We start from the raw sequence: 20,000 nt of genomic DNA on the forward strand, positions 1-20,000 counted from the left end.
CTGGGTATTATACATATAATGCAGAACGATCACGCGCATCGGTTCCTTTCGAGCGAATACTCTCTTCGCGATTTGTCTCTCCTTTCGAGCGCGTAGTAACGTTTGAATTATCGAGATCGCAATTCGAGAAACGTACATTGAATTTCGTACGTGATATCGAAAGAACTGCAGCACGTGATCCGTGAATGCACAACCGTCGCCGTATTATTATATTTTACAGAATACAGATATAGATATATATACATAAATATATATATATATATATTGTTCCGTTATATCACCGTTATATCATCACGTGTATCATAAATATTATAACTAATAAATTTGCAAAACAGTTTATTGACTTGTCAAGGACACAAACTTAACGACGTTCGTTAACGACGTTATAATCGCGAACGTTTTTTGCGTGCAGTATAGGAAAAATAACATATTCTTCAATTCGATTAAGTCCGGACGACTTAATCCTAAACGATAACTTAATGTCGAAGGAATATAAGTATCGTCCAAGACTCATTTTAGCTTTCGCGAGCGAACGTACCTTCTGTCGTTTTTAAGAGAGGGGAAAAAGGGAGGGGGAAAAGTGGAAAGTGGAGATGGAGAAAAGGGAATAAAAGAAAAACAAAAGAAAAAAAAACAAAAAAAAAAAAGAAATCGAGGAGGGTAGTCTTTCTATTCTCCGTTAAAGGGCTCTCTTTGTCCCTTACATATGCACCCTTGTACATTTATTCAATATAAATTAGGGTGACGTTAAAGCACTGGTCAACGAATTTCTGCCGAGTTCGAGCATTCCACGAGTTAAACGACGATGTAACAGAGATAGAGAGATAGAGAGACAGAGAGATAGTTAGGGAGAAAGAGAGAGAGAGAGAGAGAGAGGAAGAATGATAGTGAAAGAAAAAGGAAAAGATAGAGGATAGAGATAAGGAAAAGCGCGGTAAACATTAAGACGAAGGGAGACGTTAAAGAGCAAACGCAAGTATATATATATATATTATATAAAAATACATAGAAATATAAGAGAGAGAAAGAGAAAGAGAGAGAGAGAGAGAGAGAGAGAAAGAGAGAGAGAAAGAGAGAGAGACAAGTGAAAAGATGATATATTTCAGTGAATCTGAATACATTACGCGTGTATACGTGTATGATGTATGACTGTCGAGTGTTCGTGTGCATGTAAAAAGTGTGATTCACGTGAATGTGTGTGCGCGTGTGTTTAATGAACAAGGTCGACATATTTTCTAACGCAAATCACATTTTTAGGTTATTACTGTACTAATTATACGATATTACGATAAATAAATGAATGAATAAATATATATATATAAGTATATACACATATATATATATATGTATATATATATATATATATATATATATATATATATATGTATGTATAACTAAATATTATGAATTAAGTGTTTATTCGCATTTTTAACAGGATAAGAAATTATTAATTATTATTATTAATTATTAATTATTATTATTATTATTATTATTATTATTATTATTATTATTATTATTATTATTATTATTATTATTATTATTATTATTATTAATTATTATTATTATTATTAATTATTATTATTATTATTATTATATAAAAATTCAATAATAGTTGTTGGTGTAATATTATGAAATAAATCTTTAACGATAGCAAGCGGTATCTTAAACCCGATCTAAACCTTAAATACGATCATTTTTAAATCATCAAATTTTAATTAACAAATTCTTCTAAGTTTATTTCAGCATTATAGAGATATTCGAACGTTTCTTTCGTTTGTCATTCGATAATTTGGCATTTTAAATGTATACTAATCTTTCACTTTCTTATATCGATTCATTCTTATTTATAGCAATTCAATTGCAGCATTAAAAGGCTTGTTGCTATTGCTTACGTGAAACGAAAAGAAAAACTTTGAGAACTGGCAAGTCTCCAAAATTCCATGAGACGTATCTTTTCTACTCTATACATGTATTCAAGTATACATATATATATATATATATATATATATATATACACATATATATATTTTTTTATTTATTTTAATGAATGAACATTTTCTTCCGAAAGAATAAGACGAATTCTTCATAGTAGTAGTTCGATTCTATCCATCAAAGTAATCGTTTTTGGATTCTAAAATTTTTTTACGAATTTTGTTGAATACTCGATAAAAGCGAGATATCCTTTTCTATGGGCAATGTAAATAAACAGAATATATACTTAAGATATATATATATATATATATATATATATGATAGATGAAAGCGAGCTATCTTTTCCTCCAAACGAATAGTAAAATGACAAAGAAACGTTTGACCTATAAATTTTCAGTATTACTTAAGGGATCCCACCATTTTGATTTTCTTTCTTTTTTTATTATTTTTTTTCTTCCTCATCTTTCCATCCCCTATCCTCATTCGCCTGCCTTTTTTTTTTAAACCGAAGCAACAAAAACGATATCCTCAAATAGCAAAGATATCAACGAAAGCTCTTTTCCACGTAAGTTTATATAAGAATTCTTTTTTCTCAAACTTTTCAATTTCTAAAGGCAACGTCCCATGAGATATTTATTACTTACACGGTACACTTTCTTCGAATTTCGAGTTACGTGGAATCGACGGAACGTGTAACGTCTTCGAGAAACGAACATTTATTTCAATTTATCCGATATTAGGATGATATCGTTCTGTGACTTATTCTTTCTCTCTTATACATATATAATACGATATTAGAGAAAAATAAATAATTCCTTTATTTATATAAATATATATATATATTTTTTTTATTATTAAAGAAATATTAAACCAAAAAAAAAAATGGAAATTTTTTATTAAATTAAATAAGACTAGATTAGATCGAAATATATATTTCATTGGTTAATATTCATCTTTTACGTTTCATTTCGTTATATTTTTAAAAATATAATATAATAAGAAATATTTTTTATATTTTTCGCGAGAATTTCGTCCTAATTTCGATGATACATTACGCATGCACATCGTATATGTATTATCGCATATGAAATTCCATGGAATACGAGAACAACCGAAAAGAGTCGATCGTTGCCGAGAGCGAAGTACTTATGCCGAAATATTCCGAAAAGAGTCGAGTGTTTCGGAAGGTTGAAAATTACGGAGGTCGAGATCGGTACTTAATTATTTCCTTTTTATTTTCTTCTTATGTTCTCGTAATAATGTTTTAATTTCTATCGGAAAATTTAAGGATAATCGTTCGGTGGAAAGAAGTGAACTAAAGAAATAATAAATCATTGGAATGATCCTATAGAATCATGGATCCCATAGGTAAGTGTAATCCTTTGTCTTTTTTTTATTCTTTTCCTAACCTCTTCTTGTATACGATTATTACATAAATACGTATCGTCATTAATATATTCAAGCGATCAATTTAACATTTTAGATAGGATTTTCTTTATTTTCTTACGTTTGATATATTATTTATACAATTTCGTTAGATCGACTTTAAAACGTTAAAGTTCTAAACAAAATATAAAATAAATGATATATATATATATATATATATATATACACACACATGTACATAGATAAGCTTATTTAACCTATCGACCTCTGTTCATTTGTATACATGCATACATAGATATAAGGACGTTCGTGATCTTCAGTCTCTCTCGTAACATCATCGTGAAAGGACGTACTAAGCTTGATTATAGAACTCATAGACGATCAATACGAATAATTTGATAACGAAATACATTGATAATTGCATTCATACGCACGGAATCAGAGAATATTTTGTAGACACGTATTTATATATATATATATATATATATATATATATATATATTCTCTAACTCTTCCGATAGAATATTGAGCGTGTTGTTATGGACACCATACACTCGTCCTGTCGTCCTTCGATTTCTGTTTATGACAAGGTTCTCACGCTACGCAGTATCGTGATAACAATGCTTACGACCTTCGACGTTGGGATTTTACAAATGGAAAAAATTGATCAGTAGAAATAATATCTATTAATAGAAAACTTTTTATTCCTTATTATTGTTTAATAATTAAAATACGTTTCACGTTTAATACGTTTTATTTGAAAGGTTTTAGCAGATGTTATAATAATAACAAAGCCTGTTACTGGTTAGATAAAAGTATAGATATAAGTTAGATATAAGTTAATATAACTTGATTCAATGTCGTTCTTACAAGCAACGTCGTAGAGTTTGGCCATGTCACGTTGTTCCATCATTCTGGAAATTGAATCGCACGTGTTGCTCGCCACGTGACCCCGACCCTTTCTCTTGAATCAAGTTCCAAGTCACCGAGCTAAATTAACGAAGGACAAATCCTTCGAATCTTTTTCTTATCTTATAAATGGAATAACGGGACAATAAGTGTACCATGTCAACTGGTAGAAATTTAAATTCGTGTAAAAAGTTTTCTCGGCATTAAAATATTCTCATTTAAATATTTTAGTATCTTCAAGGGATATAATGCATGCACCCATCATGGTTTATGTATATTATTTACATCTATGTATGTATATATACATATATATATATATATATATATATATATATATGTATATGTGTATGTGTATATAACGTACGTCATTTCTCTAGTTTACCTTGGTTAGTTAGTTTTCAGAGTAATATATCTAGCAGGTTGAACTCGTAATAAAATTTCACTGCGTTCAACTAATTAACCATTTCCTATTCGAACTCTTACGGATTCGAAAGCTCCTTATTTGTCCGTTTGTTGTTCAAAGGAAATTTCATTCATACTGTGTTTAAGCGTGATTACGTTGGAACGATGGAACAATTAAATTACGTTTGTTTCACGTTATTTGTACCAAAGTTATAGTCATATGACGTACAAAATTATATTCTTTGTGTTCTATACGACGATAAGAAGATTTATTTGTTTATTCTCAGAACGCACTTTTACCTTTTTCTCTTTTTTCTTTTTTTCTTTTCTTTTCTTTTCTTTTCTTTCTTTTTTTTTTTTTTTTCTTTTGCTTACAAGCACGACGGAATCAGTACTATGATCGATAATCCAAGAAGTGAGTTGTGGAAAACTCTGCGCATCATTAACGATACTTCGCATTATCTAGGTAGACAGACTGTTGAGCTCAAGCTGTTGCGTCAATATTTATAATCTTTCCGAGTCCACGTTTTCTCGCTCTCATCGCTCTTATCGTTTACAATACACTTCACTTGATAAACAGAAAAAAAAACAAAAAAAAAAAATGTAACGAGGATTATGCGAAAAATCGTGTCAATCGAAGAAACCCTTTCGATCTTTTCTCGTCGAATCAAACATTTTCCGGTTTTTTTTAAACGAACAAAAAAAAAAGAAAAAAGAAGAGGAACAAGGAAGAAAAAAAAAAGAAAGTAAATAACGAAAGCAAATTGAAATTTTTATCGTTACGCGTCATCCGATTCGACGGGAGTTATGTGAAATGGAAAACAAAAAAAGTAAACAAAAAAAAAAAAAGAAAAAAAAAGAAAAATTACAAAAAGGAAAGAAGAAGAAAAATCACATAGGCGTGATTTCTTCGATTTCATCTTTTTCACTATTCTCTTTCTCCTCCTCTTTTTTTTTTGTTTTTTATATATATATATATTTTTTTTCTTTTTCTTTTTTCTCTTTCAAAGGAGATAGAAGAACGGAACGTTCGTAAAAGAAGAAGGAAATGGTAAAAATGCGAGAGCTTTCTTCGGAATTTAAGCGTGTTTCCTCGGCCTTGGATGGTCGACCTTGGCTCCCTCGATCGTCCCGAAAGTAGGCGCGGCCCTGGCTAGGATAGAAGAAGAAGAAGGAGAAACAGAGACAGAGATAGAGAGATAGATAGATAGATAGATAGAGAGAGAGAGAGAGAGAGAGAGGCAAAGAGTGGGACAGAAAGAGAGAGAGGTAGAGATAGGTAGAGAGAAAGAGAGATAGACATAGAGAGCGTAAAGGGTCGTGCGCGCGCGCACCTAGCTCGGGGGTGGGTTCGACGAAGAGGTCCGGCGCGCCACCACCTCGACGCACGTACGGCCAGGCCGCAGAACGAAGAGCCGGTCAGACGCTCGTCAGCCGCGTCTACATACGTCCTTTCCTACGAAACATCCTAGATCTGCTCATCCTCGAGCGTGTCAGGAAATAACAAGTCATCTCTTTCGTATCTGTCTTTATCTTTATCTCTGTATCTCTGTCTCTGTCTCTGTCTCTATCTTTTTCTCTGTTTCTTTCTCTGTCTCTCTTACTCTCTGTCTCTGTCTCTCTCTCTCTCTCTCTCTCCCCTTTTCTCTCTTTCTCTCTTTCTCTTTCTCTCTCTTTCTTTCTTTCTATCTCTCTATCTCTTTCTATTTCTCCTGTACAGTTCAACGCTCTCATTAAATTTTTTCTCTCCTTTCCTTTCTCTCGTTCTCTCTCTCTCTCTCTCTCTCTCTCTCTCTCTCTTTCTCTCCCTCTATCTCACATTTTTTCTCTCTTCGTCTGTCTCTCTTTTCCCTTCAAAATTATCCTTTTTTTCATTGAGAAGAAAGCATAGAACTCGAATATAGTCCTCTCTAAGCTTTTATTCTTTGTCGATCGTCTCATCAGTCGTCGTGAAATTTAAATCATCCCGTTTCATTTGCCGAGGAATAATTTCGAAAAACAAGGATAGAGATAAACAGTAGATAGAGAGATAAGAGAGAGAGAAAATATAGAAAAAAGAGAAGAGTGATATTAATCGGTCAGTTAGTCGCGTATCGCGTACGATAGGGAAAAAGGGATAAGAAAGGACGAAAGGGAAAGAAGGAAGGAAGGAAGGAAGGAAAAAGAGATAGAAGGCGGGAATAATAAGAAGATAGAAGAGGACAGAAGAGGACGCAACGACCACCTGTAGTAGTAGTCCTTTCTGTTGACGAGCCACCCGTCTTCTCTTCTGCCTCTGATATTATAACATAGAAGCTCCTAGAATCCGTTTTCACTTCTCGCGGAGAAAAGTTTCTCGTACGGGGCGCGAGGTCAGATTATCCTTGGAAATCTTCGTAGTGAAGGGGATAGAACGGAACGACGCTTTCGTCCAGCCATCACAGTTAGAGCATTGCCAGGATTACCACCAAAATGAAGACCTCATCGTTCTCTCTTCGTGTTATGCGCAGGGTAAGTGAATTCTTGTGTATCTTTTCTTATGGTTATTCCTCGTATAGTTTTTATCCATTATCTCTTTGCGTTCTTTTCTTCTCTTTTCTTTGCCATTTTTCCTTCTTTCTTTCTTTCTTTCTTTCTTTCTTTCTTTTTTTTTTTTTTTCTTTCGTTCGATTTATCGTTTTAGAATTTTTTTTTCCTTTAGTTCTTTTCTGTTTTTTCTGTTTCTTTTTTCTTTCTTTTCTTTTCTTTTTTTTTTTCTTTTCTTTTTTCTTTTTTTTCTTTTTCTTTCTTTTTTTTTTTTTTTTCTTTCTTTTGTTAAATTCGATCTTTCTCTCAAGCACAACGATATTTGCGCAACATGATTCTTCGAATGTTCTCGAATTTGTCGAATGCATTTTAACGCCCATTTCTAGAACGTAGACAATTTCAAATTATTACGATAAATTAAAGTTTTCCGATAAAACAGAATTTCAAAAATGGCAGCAGCTCGTAGACAGTTAATTTATCAGGATTAATAGTTATAGAATAGACACTAGATCGTAATTCACCCTTACTCGCTTGCAAGATTTACGATCCAATCGTGATTGCGTTTATAGACTATGTTCGCTCACGTACAATAGAAGGGCATCCGATCCGGAAGGTATCATAATATTTTCAGGGAAAGCTACGGGGCAGCCTTCGAGCATGGCGATAATGATACGTAAATATTTGACTCTGAGCCTACGTGTGGTCAAGATACCTTGTCAAAATCGATTTACTTTTCATATCGAATGATTAACGCATACGAATATGCATTTTCTAATCGTTATCGGATATGTAAATTGATTTACGTCCGCTCGATCATTGAATTCTTTATCAAACTTGGAGAATATTTTTACTCCTACGTCGAAGAGCTTTGATTAAATCGACGGATAGCATACTAGAGAGAAAAAGAGAGAGAGAGAGAGAGAGAGAGAGAGAGAGAGAGAGAGAGAGAGAGTGAGAGAGAGTGAGTGAGTGAGTGAGAGAGAAAGAGAGATTCTATTATGGAGTCTATTTTCTTTATTCGTTCGACCTTTTTCTATTTTTGGCTTGGAATATAAAGTACGTTTGTTGCGTTCGTTTCCTGAGATATACAATACAACGACAGCTATTTGAATATTTCCTACATGATAACGGCGATTCTATTTAGATAAATCGTTTTGTCTATTAGTTTAAATCAAAAATTGAATAAGGTTACTTTGTAAAAAAAGAAATTCATATAGAGATGGTTTGCTAGGATTGTTGAAAAAGGAAAACCAATTTTTCGCTCTATTAAATGTTCCGATAATTGAGGGCTTCTTTATTCCCGATGGATGGAGAAGATTGAGAAAGAAGGAAAGAGAAAGAGAAAGAGAGAAAGAGAAAGAGAGAGAAAGAGAGAAAGAGAAAGAGAGAGAAAGAGAGAGAGAGAGAGAGAGAGAAAAAGAGAGAAAAAGAGAGAAAAAGAGAGAAAGAGTTTTCATCATTCGTATTAGAGAGAAGTCCCTTATGGGAATTAAATTTGAAAAGAACAAAAAGGAGAGGTGGATTGGGGATGGGGGGTTTAGCTAGGTACTGGGAACTGTTCAAAATCGAGCGAAAACTAATCTATTGTCTGAAAGTTGTTTAAGATGTAAATCACTTCGAATTACATTTCGAGTTTGAATATTCCATATATATTTGTCGACTTTGATCTCATATATATATAGAACGATATATATATATATATACATATATATTTATATATATATATATATATATATCGTTCTACTTTTTAGGACCGTTGATTTTCATCTTGCCTTTTAGTTACGTGTTTCGACGGAACCCCTGAAAATAAAATTTACTTATGCATTCCGTGTAGATTGAAACAAAGAGTTTATCATCGTATGAGAATTGAATCGTACCAACCTTGAAGTGCTATTTATATTGCATATTTCATTTGGCTACCAGATATATGATAAAATTAAGCGTGTTAATGAATAAGAACCTTTGAAGAGAGAGAAAGAGAGAGAGAGAGAGAGAGAGAGAGAGAGAGAGAGAGAGAGAAAGAAACGAACACGAACTCACATAAAAATTTATCTTATGTAAAAGCCGTTTCTAATTTGTGTCAATCAAGTTGCTAATTAATGATATAATAATAACGTGCGTTAATCTAAGTTATTTTATTTTATATCGAGTTTAACATTCTTGTTGTATAGGTCAAACATGATTCTCGTTAGCTAGGTCGAATGTATGTGTGTGTGTGTGAGACACAAAATCGTTCAATCATTCAAATGACCTTTCTTTGAACGCACACTACACGTTTTATCTTCTAAAAATATCATAGTTGTTGTAAATATACTGGTATTACGCAAAATTGTTACATCTTATTGCGTAAGTATAACGAGCTTTTTTGTCACGCTAATTCTCCCTGAAATAATGTATTTAATATAATAGGTAGATACATTGGTTCATTAAAACAAAATTGTATCTTTAATCGTAAAAAATAATTAGAAACGTGGGGTTTATTCTTGACGATCATAAATTCGATTATTACTCGATTGATTTATAATCCTGTTCGATACGGGAATATTAAGACCGTAGATATAATTCGTCCTTTTGATTATAGATTCATCTTGTAAGTGATCGTATAAAATCTTTTGAAAGAGAATGTAATTAGAAAACGGAAAACTTTTAATTTGAAATAAGTTCCCGTTAGAAGCCGCTGCTCTTTCGTTAGTTTAAGTTCTCTCTCTCTCTCTCTCTCTCTCTCTCTCTCTCTCTCTCTCTCTTTCTTTCTCTCAAGGACGTCGTATCTTTCGAAGTCGACACAGAATCAAGTAAGTACTTACAACCAAGGACACAACTTGGCCGCCATTAATTTCCCTCTATTACATTCTAGAAGGTGACGGAATGAGTTTATAAACGTGTCGCAAACCGTAATCCGAACTGGCTCTTGTAAATTGAACACTCTGATTTCTCTCTTTCTCTTTCTCTCTTTCTCTCTCTCTCTCTCTCTCTCTTTCTCTTTCTCTTAAAAAAGCATGAGATTAAGTTGAGATTAAGTTGAGATTAAGTTGAGAAATCAAACTAGTTTGAAAAATGTAATGAAACGTTCCTAATCCCTTTGTTATTAAAAAGAAAACTTATTTTAACTTTTAATTTATACCCGGATCAAAATTTATTCGATAGTTATTTCATATATATTTCTCGATATTTACATAGGTAATAATAAAATGTATTCAATTTAAGAGATAAATGTCTGTAAATTATTCGAGGATTAAAGTTGCTGAAAATATTTTCGAAGGTCATCCCTCAAAGATTTTATAAAAGTTCTCTCTTCGGTATCTCATTCGTTGTTGCGTCCACAATGCAAATGCGTACTTGTTAGTTGCATAAGCAAGTATCGTCGTTGTTAACCTTAAGAAATATTTCGTTCTATGATCTCTTCGTGTGCTTTGAAGCATACGCCATTAGACGTCTTTTATATTTCGCGAAGTAAACACGGCACGGCACTTTTTCAGTATGAAACGAATGGCAACGCGAATATGTAAATATGTATTGCATAGTTTTACTCCTCGATTCGAAATTATATCCTTTCGTACGGTATGATATTTTCTTTCTTTCTTTTTTTTTTCTTTTTTGGTTTTTTTTTTCTTTTTTTTTTTTTTTTTTACCCTAAAATATTTGAACATCTCTCAAAGGTCAAAATAATATTTGTCACTTTTCGATGTGTGAATATGAAAATTAAAGGGGTTGAAAAGAGTTAAATTCTTAATAAAAATGACGAAGGTTATTTGCGTAATATGCATATTCAAAAGGAATTCTATCAGGCGTAGGATAATTTGCCACCTTCACACCGTACCGCGCGCTTTTCCTTTGTACATTGGAGCTAATAAAGTTTCTCTTTCACGTATGCAACAAAGCTGGTCTAGTTGGTGCTCAATGTTCTACGCTTTCGATGTATCAGACCAAGTTGCTGCGTGCACGAACAATATCAAACGTCTAGCCGATGACAGGGTGCAATTAAGTGTCGAATATTAATTGATCGAGCAAGTGACAGTTGAAAACCAATATATACCAGTTTGTCTTGATTCCGTAAGCGTTCGACGTACTACGTTCTCTCTGTTTCTTTTTTCTGTTTTTTTTTTTCTTTTTTTTTTCTTTTTTTTTTCACGTAGCATACGACATAGTAACGCTTTCGTTAAAAAAGACGATCGAACGATTTTCGAGAAAAGGCAAAGAACTTTTTTATCCGATCATCGAAATGATTTTTCACGCAAATAAGTTTTAATTTATGATACTAGAAGCTACCATAATTTTTTTTTGTTTTTTTCTTTTCTTTTTTTTTTTTTTTTTTTTTTTTTTGTTTTTCTTATTTTCTTTTCCTTTTCATATCGGCCAAGTTACAGTTCTAACGTTGCCATTTAAACGCAAATGAAATTTGACTTACGTCAGAATATATGAATTCGGTTGACCCGGCAATAACATGCAACTCGTACCTCTTTCCTGTACAAACGATAATATCCGTGATATGTATGCAGGATCTTATTGTTAGTTACTTCGATGTTGCATCGAAGGAGTTCTTAAAGTCTCAGCGAGAACACGTAATACGATTATCGAACGTATCGCCACTTAAATTTGAGATTTTAAATGTTTGCTTTATGGATTTTTCGTTGTTACGAGTTAATTTTATGGGATCGCATAAGTGAAAGAAAGTAAAGAAATAATTTCGATTTTGATAGTTTCGTTTTAGTTCGGATCGATCAATCCGAATAAAGAATTGTTAACGTGACATTTTATATTGATAGTAAATAATAATATTAAATAGATATAAATATAAGATAATGTATTTACGATTAAACATTTTTTTTATAACTTTCTATCTTACTTGCGTTAATAAAAGAACGATAGAGAGAAAGAGAGAGAGAGAGAGAGAGAGAGAGAGAGAGAGAGAGAGAGAATTGAATAGAACAAATAAATTTGTAGAACAAACGCATTCGTCGAGTAATTATATAGTCGGTGTACTCGTTTTATCGGTTTCGATGTCGAAGATTGAGTTTGAGTTGGCCGAATAAAATTGATTCGTCGAACTGGAATTCGATTTTAGTTGTCAGGATAAAATAGATTAATACGAGAATCGAATTATATCTTGCTTGAGGAAATTACATTTGCTTGGAACGTTGAAAGAAGGATGAAAACTCGTTCAATTTTTATTCGTTTCCTTGAAGAAAATATTTCATACGTTTTTCAAGTAGAAGAATTAATACGTATGTTTTGTGTTTCTGTATATGTGTGTGTGTGTGTGTGTGTGTGTGTGTGTGTCTGTGTTTACGTAAATACGTAAGTATGTATAAATAAGGTTCAAAACAGGATTCTATTATGTCGTTATATTTTAGAATTAATTAAAGCTCGTTTATGCTAATTAGCTGACGTTGTACGTTTGAAATCGAGGAGAAGAAGGATTACAAATAGGATGAATGTTGGTATATTATATGTATATAATTAATCTTTTAGAATAGTCCCAGAGGATTAAAAGTCTTATGGTAAGTGGAATTAATCGTTTAAAGTCTTGTCGAAGAGCTTGTAGTTTGAGATTGTAATTGAGACGTGGAAGGTGACTTGATCTCGATTAATAATATTCGAGGATCCGTATACGTGACTTTACTCTGTTTCGAGGCTTATGTGAAGGAATTATTGGCTTAGTCATTATTAAATACAAGTTCGTTCACGAATCCATTATCATAGATACGATTACATACATCTTCCATGATTTGACGTCATTGATTTAGTTATTATATTTAAAAGCTCTTTTTTACCACATTTTGTTCGAAAGGATATTATGTGGTTACTTCAGCGACAGATAATGGATAAAATATAAGCTTGTCTAGATTATACCCTACAATTTAACAATCGGCTTAAGTGCGAGTTAAGAGTATTGATGTCAGTAGATCGAACTCCATAATATTCAATCTTTCATATTTATATCGGCTCTTACGAATCTTTCAAGAAACATTATTCTTGTTGAAACGAAAGAATGGAAAACGAAAGAAATCGTATTGGAAAATATATCTTTTTTTTTTTCTTTTTTTTTTTTTATTATGTATGAAAATAAATTCGTACGTAAAAAGGATATGATCTTTTGAAAATTTGAAAATGCCAACTCCTTCGTTTAAACTTTCATCTTCAAAATAAAATCATGTTCATCGAAATCGGTCAAGTATTACTCTCTGATCTCTTTGTCGGTGAAAATCATTATAAAAACAAGAGTAATGAACGTTCTTAACGAGTAATGGCTTTTTCTTTGATTGATAAAATTATGACGTCTAAAATTAATACGACTATAATAATAATTATTTTTTTATAATATTAATAATAATAATAATATTATTATTAGAATAATTTTAAAGAAAGGCATTGAAATAGAAACTTTTTTCAAAGGTCGAACGTTTCATATTTCCTCACGGTATCAATTGATTTCAAGAACTTTTCCCCTTTACATCTACCTCTATTTTTCTCTTTCTCCGTTTCTTTTCCTCGCAGAAATAAGAAACGAGGAGCGCGGAATTGAGTTTAACGTGAACTTCTTTGATATTCTTCAACCGAAGGCGTCTTTTCTCACAAATTCTTTTTCCTATGAGACGCATCGTCAAAGGTGTTCACGTGTGCACTGTGCTTTTGTGCACGCGAGCGCAACAAAATCTTTGTAAATATAGATATATTTATCTACTCTCTTCGTGAAAACTGCATATCAAAAGTTTAACGAATTCCCTTCGATCGTATCGATTCGATTATTCAATGAAATTCGATTTTGTCGATAACGTTAACAACGATGAATGACGAATATCTAATACATTCTTCTTCTTCCTTTTTTTTTTTTCTTCTCCTATATTCTCCCGTTCTCATTTTACTTTCATAGGATCGATATAAAATACAAGGGATATATTAAGATATAATATAAAATATAATAAAACATTAAAAAAAAAAAATACTCTATATTAAAAAAATAATGTATAAATAAAAATAGTAATAGTAATCATACGTAATAGTTTAAGGTAATAGTAATAATATACGGTAACAATAACGTTTTCTCATTATCACGAAGATGTAGTAGAAAGTAGTAGATATTATTCTAGAAATTCAATATCGATCTGATTTGACTCTTCGTCGTTTTGTTCTTCTTTTTTTTTTTTTTAGTTTCTTTTTTCTTTTTTTTTTTTTTTTTTTTTTTTTTCTTTTTTTTTCTCTCTCTCTCTTTCTCTCTGTTTTCACCCAACAGGAAGAAATTTGCATGTTTCGTTCGACGTTGCAATATCAACAGTAGCAGCAGCAGTAACAGCAACAGCAGCAGCAACAGCAGTAGCAGCAGCATTGCAGTTACGATGGCTCGCCTGTTCCATCGCAATACCCCTGGCTGGCTGACACGGTCTGTTGTTGCGCCACTCCCATCTCTGACTAGAGCTTCCACTTCCTAGTTTCTAGTAAGGGCCGTAAGGCAGGCGTCCGTGATCGTTGCTTCGTCTTTCTCTACTTCTTTTCCCACATAAACATATACACTTATACAAACATGCGAACGTTTACGTTCGCCCACTCGTGCACACACACAGACACACACATATACACACATATAAACATAGGTATATTTCTCTCGCCTATGGCTATATTTCAAGCTTATTTGCTATGGAATATATATATATATATATATATAACAAAGCGGAAAAAACCATGCTATCTAGTCTCGAGTTCAACGTTTCGAAGCTGTTGTATCTTATTCTTCTTTCTCATATCTCTCTCTCTCTCTCTCTCTCTCTCTCTCTCTCTCTCTCTCTTTCTCTTTCTCTTTCTCTTCTCGTTCGTATGATATATCTACGTAAATATCCCTTACGAAAGAAATACTACCTAGAGCTTAGTCTTCTTGTTTCCTATTTACACGTGAATTATTTTGTTTCTTAAGGCGGTACTACTTTCAAACGAGCTAAGAAAATGGATACTTCTTTCGAGTTTATGTATTTTTACGAGTACAAGAATCTGCTAAGGAATTTCTGCTGTTTGTTCTTGTAACGTGTGAGAGATAGAGATAGAGAGAGTTAGAGAGAGAAAGAGAGAGAGATAGATAGATAGATAGAGAGAGAGAGAGGGAGAGAGAGAGAGAGAGAGAGAGAGAGAGAGAGGGAGAGAGATAGAGCGAAAGAGAGAAAGCACTCCATACTGACGTAAAAAGAGGTCAAAATTTTGCAGTAAAACTTGACATTTTACAAAGAGACAAAACAATACAGAAGAAGGAAGAGATAATAATCGTGTCGTATGTAAACGTGCTAATGTATGTGCATAAAAATATTCGAAAGATGGATATAGTAGAAACATCTCGACGAGACAACGACGGAAAAAGGAAAGAATAGAAGGTACTGGGAAATCTGTACTATGATAAAATAATAAGAGACAAAGGTGATTCAGTATTCGCTACGTATCGACGAAGAATATCATTTTTAAAAGTACAGATACGCATCCACTATTTTCCTGTTCCTTCTCTCTCTTTCTCTCTCTCTCTCTCTCTCTCTCTTTTTCTTTCTCTCTTTCTCTACCCCACCCTCTGTTGATCGAATTGAAAAAATATGTAAAATGAAAAAATACGTTTCACTGGAAAAAAAAGTTGTACTGTGAAAGTGTAGAAAATATGAACGATATGCAGGGAAGAAAATCGAATGGGGTTTATCGGTGAAAATTTAAAAATGAATGAAAAATAAGAAAAATTACAAAACGAACGTATGTATGCACATACATACTATATAACTGCAAGTTAATTTAATTTAGAAAATGATTACCAACCGTTTCCGCGAATTGTCATGTTCTCGTGCAATTACCAATGATTGCATAAAATCTCCAATGGGACATACCACGAATTAATTGTCGAGGATACCCGATTAGTTTTTGGAATAGTCGCGAAACAATCACGAAATAATCAGAATAAGCGTTCGCGTCATCTTTTTCTGAAACGTAAATGAGAATTTCGAATGAAAGAAAATTACACTTCGATTTTTTCCGTGTTATTCTTACGAATGATTTTTCCCCTCGAAATGGATTTTCTTTTTCGAAGGGAAATCGATAGAAATTTTTTTTCTTTCTTTCTTTCTTTCTTTCTTTTTTTTTTCCTTCTTTTCTTTTTTTTCTTTCTCTTCTTCTTCTTCTTCATCTTTATCATAGCTGCATTTTCAGAAGTTTGATTTCAAATTTTTGAATATCGGTATTGAAGAATCGGTAAAGAAGAAAAAGAAACAGAAGAGGAAGAAGAAGAAGAAGAAAAAGAAGAAGAAGAAGAAGAAGAAAAAGGAGAAATGATAAATTCTTTGGAATATTCGATTCATTCAGCAAATCGATGGCAAATGTAATAAAAGTTTCTTTGCGATGATAGTAACATATGGTATCTAGATTAAGATCGATTACAATCGTAAAACTAAACTTCGCAGCTGTTATTGACGAAAACTTCTTTCGAACTTTACCGGATATCCTAGATGGTTGATTGAATAATAATATCTATGTAAAAGGAATCTTATTGATTTTCGGAATAATTTTCTATATTTTAACATCACTAGTTTTATCTTTCTCGAGTTTAGTAGAATTAGGAAACTTCAAAGTTTTCTTTAATACCTAGTCATCTTTATTTCCATAAGTTTCTGTTCAAAACTTGCAGAATAAAAAACAATTTTTAAAGCTTTTCTCTCAAACGAGAGAAAGAAAGAAAGAGAGAGAGAGAGAGAGAGAGAGAGAGAAAATATTGTAACACGATTTTTGATCTACCAATGAGTTTTACGAAAGTCGATGTATTTTCTTCATATCAATAATGTCGATGAAAACGGCATGAGCAGGAAAATTGAGCTCGATCGAGCACATATATATTCCAGATGCATCGAAAATTCACTAGGATAGTAATAGGCTGACGTGAAAGGTTAAAGGAGGAAAAATAAAAAGAGGATTTATTGAAAATTCTTCCACGAGAAAAAGAGCTATGATCTTATATGTCTTCTCCCTTTTTCTTTCGCGTTATTTACCACGTTCTTGACCTCCCTTTTGAAAGAAATCTCTTTTAGAGTTATCTCGCAAAGAAACGAGTAATAAAAAGCAATGAAAGAAGATACGTTGTAACTGGAAGAACGACAAAATATAATGTTAGATCGTTAATGATCTTAAGTATTTTTATTCGTTAGAAAATGTTGAATACATAATTGTAAGTGTTTTTAATATTAAGTTACGATTTTTAATAATTATGTTGAAAAAAAAAAAAAATCTTTTATATGATAAGATTTTGGCAATTCTCTTTGGTAATTACTAATTATTAGCTTATTTCCTCGGTACGTAAATTTAAAAGAGTTTAGAATAATTATTTCATAGATAATTATACGTGTTAATTTTCTTATAAATCGACTATTCATTTACAATTTGTAATGTATTATTGTGATTTTATATATATATATATAAATAGTTTCGTTCGATTTTCTTTTCTTTTTTTAAAATAGAAAAAAAGGAAAAAAAAAACGAATAAATTCGTGGAATTAACGTGGAAACGAGCTTATAGCACGTTAGGAAGAAGATAAAAAAAGTTTTTCATGCAACATTAACTTCCGATCGATTTGTTTAATAAGCGATTTTATTTCAATGCAAGAGAAAAGATCTAATGGTTCATGGAATATGGTTAATTACGTGAAAATTGGACATCTCGCGATCGTTCGTAATGTAATTGCGTGCACTCGACCATATATTCATCATACAGAAAGTCATTTTAATAAACGAATCTCGCGCGGTTATGTTGCTACCACCAATCAAAGAGAGACGTTTCATTGCGCAGATCGAGTTTCCACGGTAATACCTAGTGTCCGCTTTCGCGGACAACAATGATGTTCGTGCTTTTGACAAGTCGATCGTTCGAAAGCGTCCAACGAGAGAAATTGATTACTCGAGTTTGAGCTTTCTTTCTTGTTTCGAAGATTCTACGAAGCGAATCGAGTTTCATCGTTCGTGAAATGAAGTCGACCGTGGCGACTTGTTTCCGATCGAATCGATCGTTGTTACGTACACGAAACTATTTCACTTGGTGATAATAAAGTGTCGGTGTAAAACGTGTTCGAATATAGTAAACGAAAAAACGAACGAATGGTACGAACGAACGAACGAACGAACGAACGAACGAACGAACGAACGAACAGATAAAATTACTTTCAACGAATAGAGTTAACGTCGATCGAATTTTTCAAGTAATTGCTTTTTCTAAAAATCATTTTATTGAATAAGAATATTCTAGTCTGTGTTGCACTATGAATTTCCCTTTTTGCGGGAATGGCAAGAGTAATTTTATTTACGGTTAACCTTATCCACGGCGAAGAGGAAAAATCGAAGCAAGATAGTATGGCCGAGAGAGAACGCTGCCGTGTGACGTCGTTCTCCTCGTCCATCGATGTTTTAATAGTAATTATTAAAATAAAATCGTCCGGGTCTCGTGGGTTTCGTTCGAGGATCGATCGATAGGACAAAACTCTCAGAACTTTAACGTAACGTAATTGTTGGAGAACTTTGACCATAAAATAATAAAACATTGATACGTTTTATCGTAAAACATATATATATATATATATATATATATATATATATACACCTATATATATACACACATATATATATTCACACACTATATACACACACACACACATATATACCTTTTCTCGTATAAGTTTCAGTATAGATATGGATCCGTTTTCGCTTCGACCGTGATAACATTTTCTTTTCTCTTTTCTTCGCACGTGCAACTTTAGAAGGCAATAAAGAAGAACGATTCCCTTCCAAGCGTAACTGCACGGCTCATTCCCGGATATACTTCGTTCCGAGGAATTGAAGTTATGGATAAAAGAGAGAGAGAGAGAGAGAGAGAGAGAGAGAGAGAGAGAGAGAGAGAGAGAAAATAGAGAAAGAAAAAGAAATGAGGAAGGACAAGGACAATTGATTGGTTTTCTCTTTTCTTTCATCTATTTCGTTTTCTTTCAACCTTTTTATATTCCTCTCGGTCCTTTTTCAGTATCATAGAAAAGGAAAAATACTCGAAAATTGTGACTAGAGAGATTGGAGTTGAGATATACGTATGTATCCTTAAGAAATTGTCGAGAAAATGATATAAAACGAAATGTAAAACATTTCCAAGTACTATAAATTAATGCATTCACATAGCGTAATGAATCGATAGAAAGATCGTTCTTTTTTTCTTAATAATAAAATGTAAACAATTTTGTTAGCAGTAATTAAATTCTTTTTTTTTTTTTTTTTTTTTTGCTTTTCCATCTTTATTTACTTTCTTCCGTAGGATCGAGAAAGAGAAAGTATTTCGTATTTTCGAGAATCTTAATGTCGCGTGAATTAAAACTCGTAAAGAGAGCGTACACACGATTCTGGAATTAAGTTTAATTAACCGAAAGTTAAGTTTTCGTTGGACATCGTTAAGATATTAACAAGACCGATAACTTGAAATATGAAGCTGATTATAATTTTATCGAAGATATTAACGGTGCTTATCAGAATTATTAAAATTATATATTATATTACTTTTTCTTTCGTTTTATTCATCATTCCTTTGGAACTTTGAATCTAATTGATTTATTTAATTTTCTTCTCGTTTTTATTCAGATATAATAGTAGACATTAAACGAAAAATAATTTCGATATTCGTTAATTGTTCGGCCCACTCTAATTTCCCTTTGTCGATATGGTCTAGCATGTGTAGTGCGTTCTATCAAAAGCATTCCTTGCGTACTATGGAATCCGTTTGGTTATTCGAAGCTCGTGAAATTACAATCCAAATGTCGTTTAGTATCGAGAAAATGCGATTTCGTGGATCATTGATCATTAATCGAGCGAAGAAAGAACGATAAAGAGAG

General features: G+C 32.4%; 1 protein-coding gene across 3 annotated transcripts in view; it reads left to right on the plus strand.

Annotated features, from left to right (window-relative positions):
* Nucleotides 1–6,427: 6,427 nt before the first annotated feature.
* Nucleotides 6,428–20,000, plus strand: part of LOC124950683 (neo-calmodulin-like) — a 97,686-nt gene continuing 84,113 nt past the window's right edge. Inside the window, exon 1 of one of the 3 annotated variants that reach the window (XM_047497760.1) lies at nucleotides 6,428–7,119. In XM_047497760.1, coding sequence (XP_047353716.1) covers nucleotides 7,081–7,119 — 39 coding nt within the window. In that variant the 5' untranslated portion in view covers nucleotides 6,428–7,080. The remainder of the gene's footprint in view (nucleotides 7,120–20,000) is intronic. The other 2 variants (XM_047497761.1, XM_047497758.1) reach the window with 2 other exon arrangements.

This window comes from Vespa velutina, chromosome 7 (assembly GCF_912470025.1).
Source record: "Vespa velutina chromosome 7, iVesVel2.1, whole genome shotgun sequence".
NCBI classification, from domain to species: Eukaryota; Metazoa; Arthropoda; class Insecta; order Hymenoptera; family Vespidae; genus Vespa; species Vespa velutina.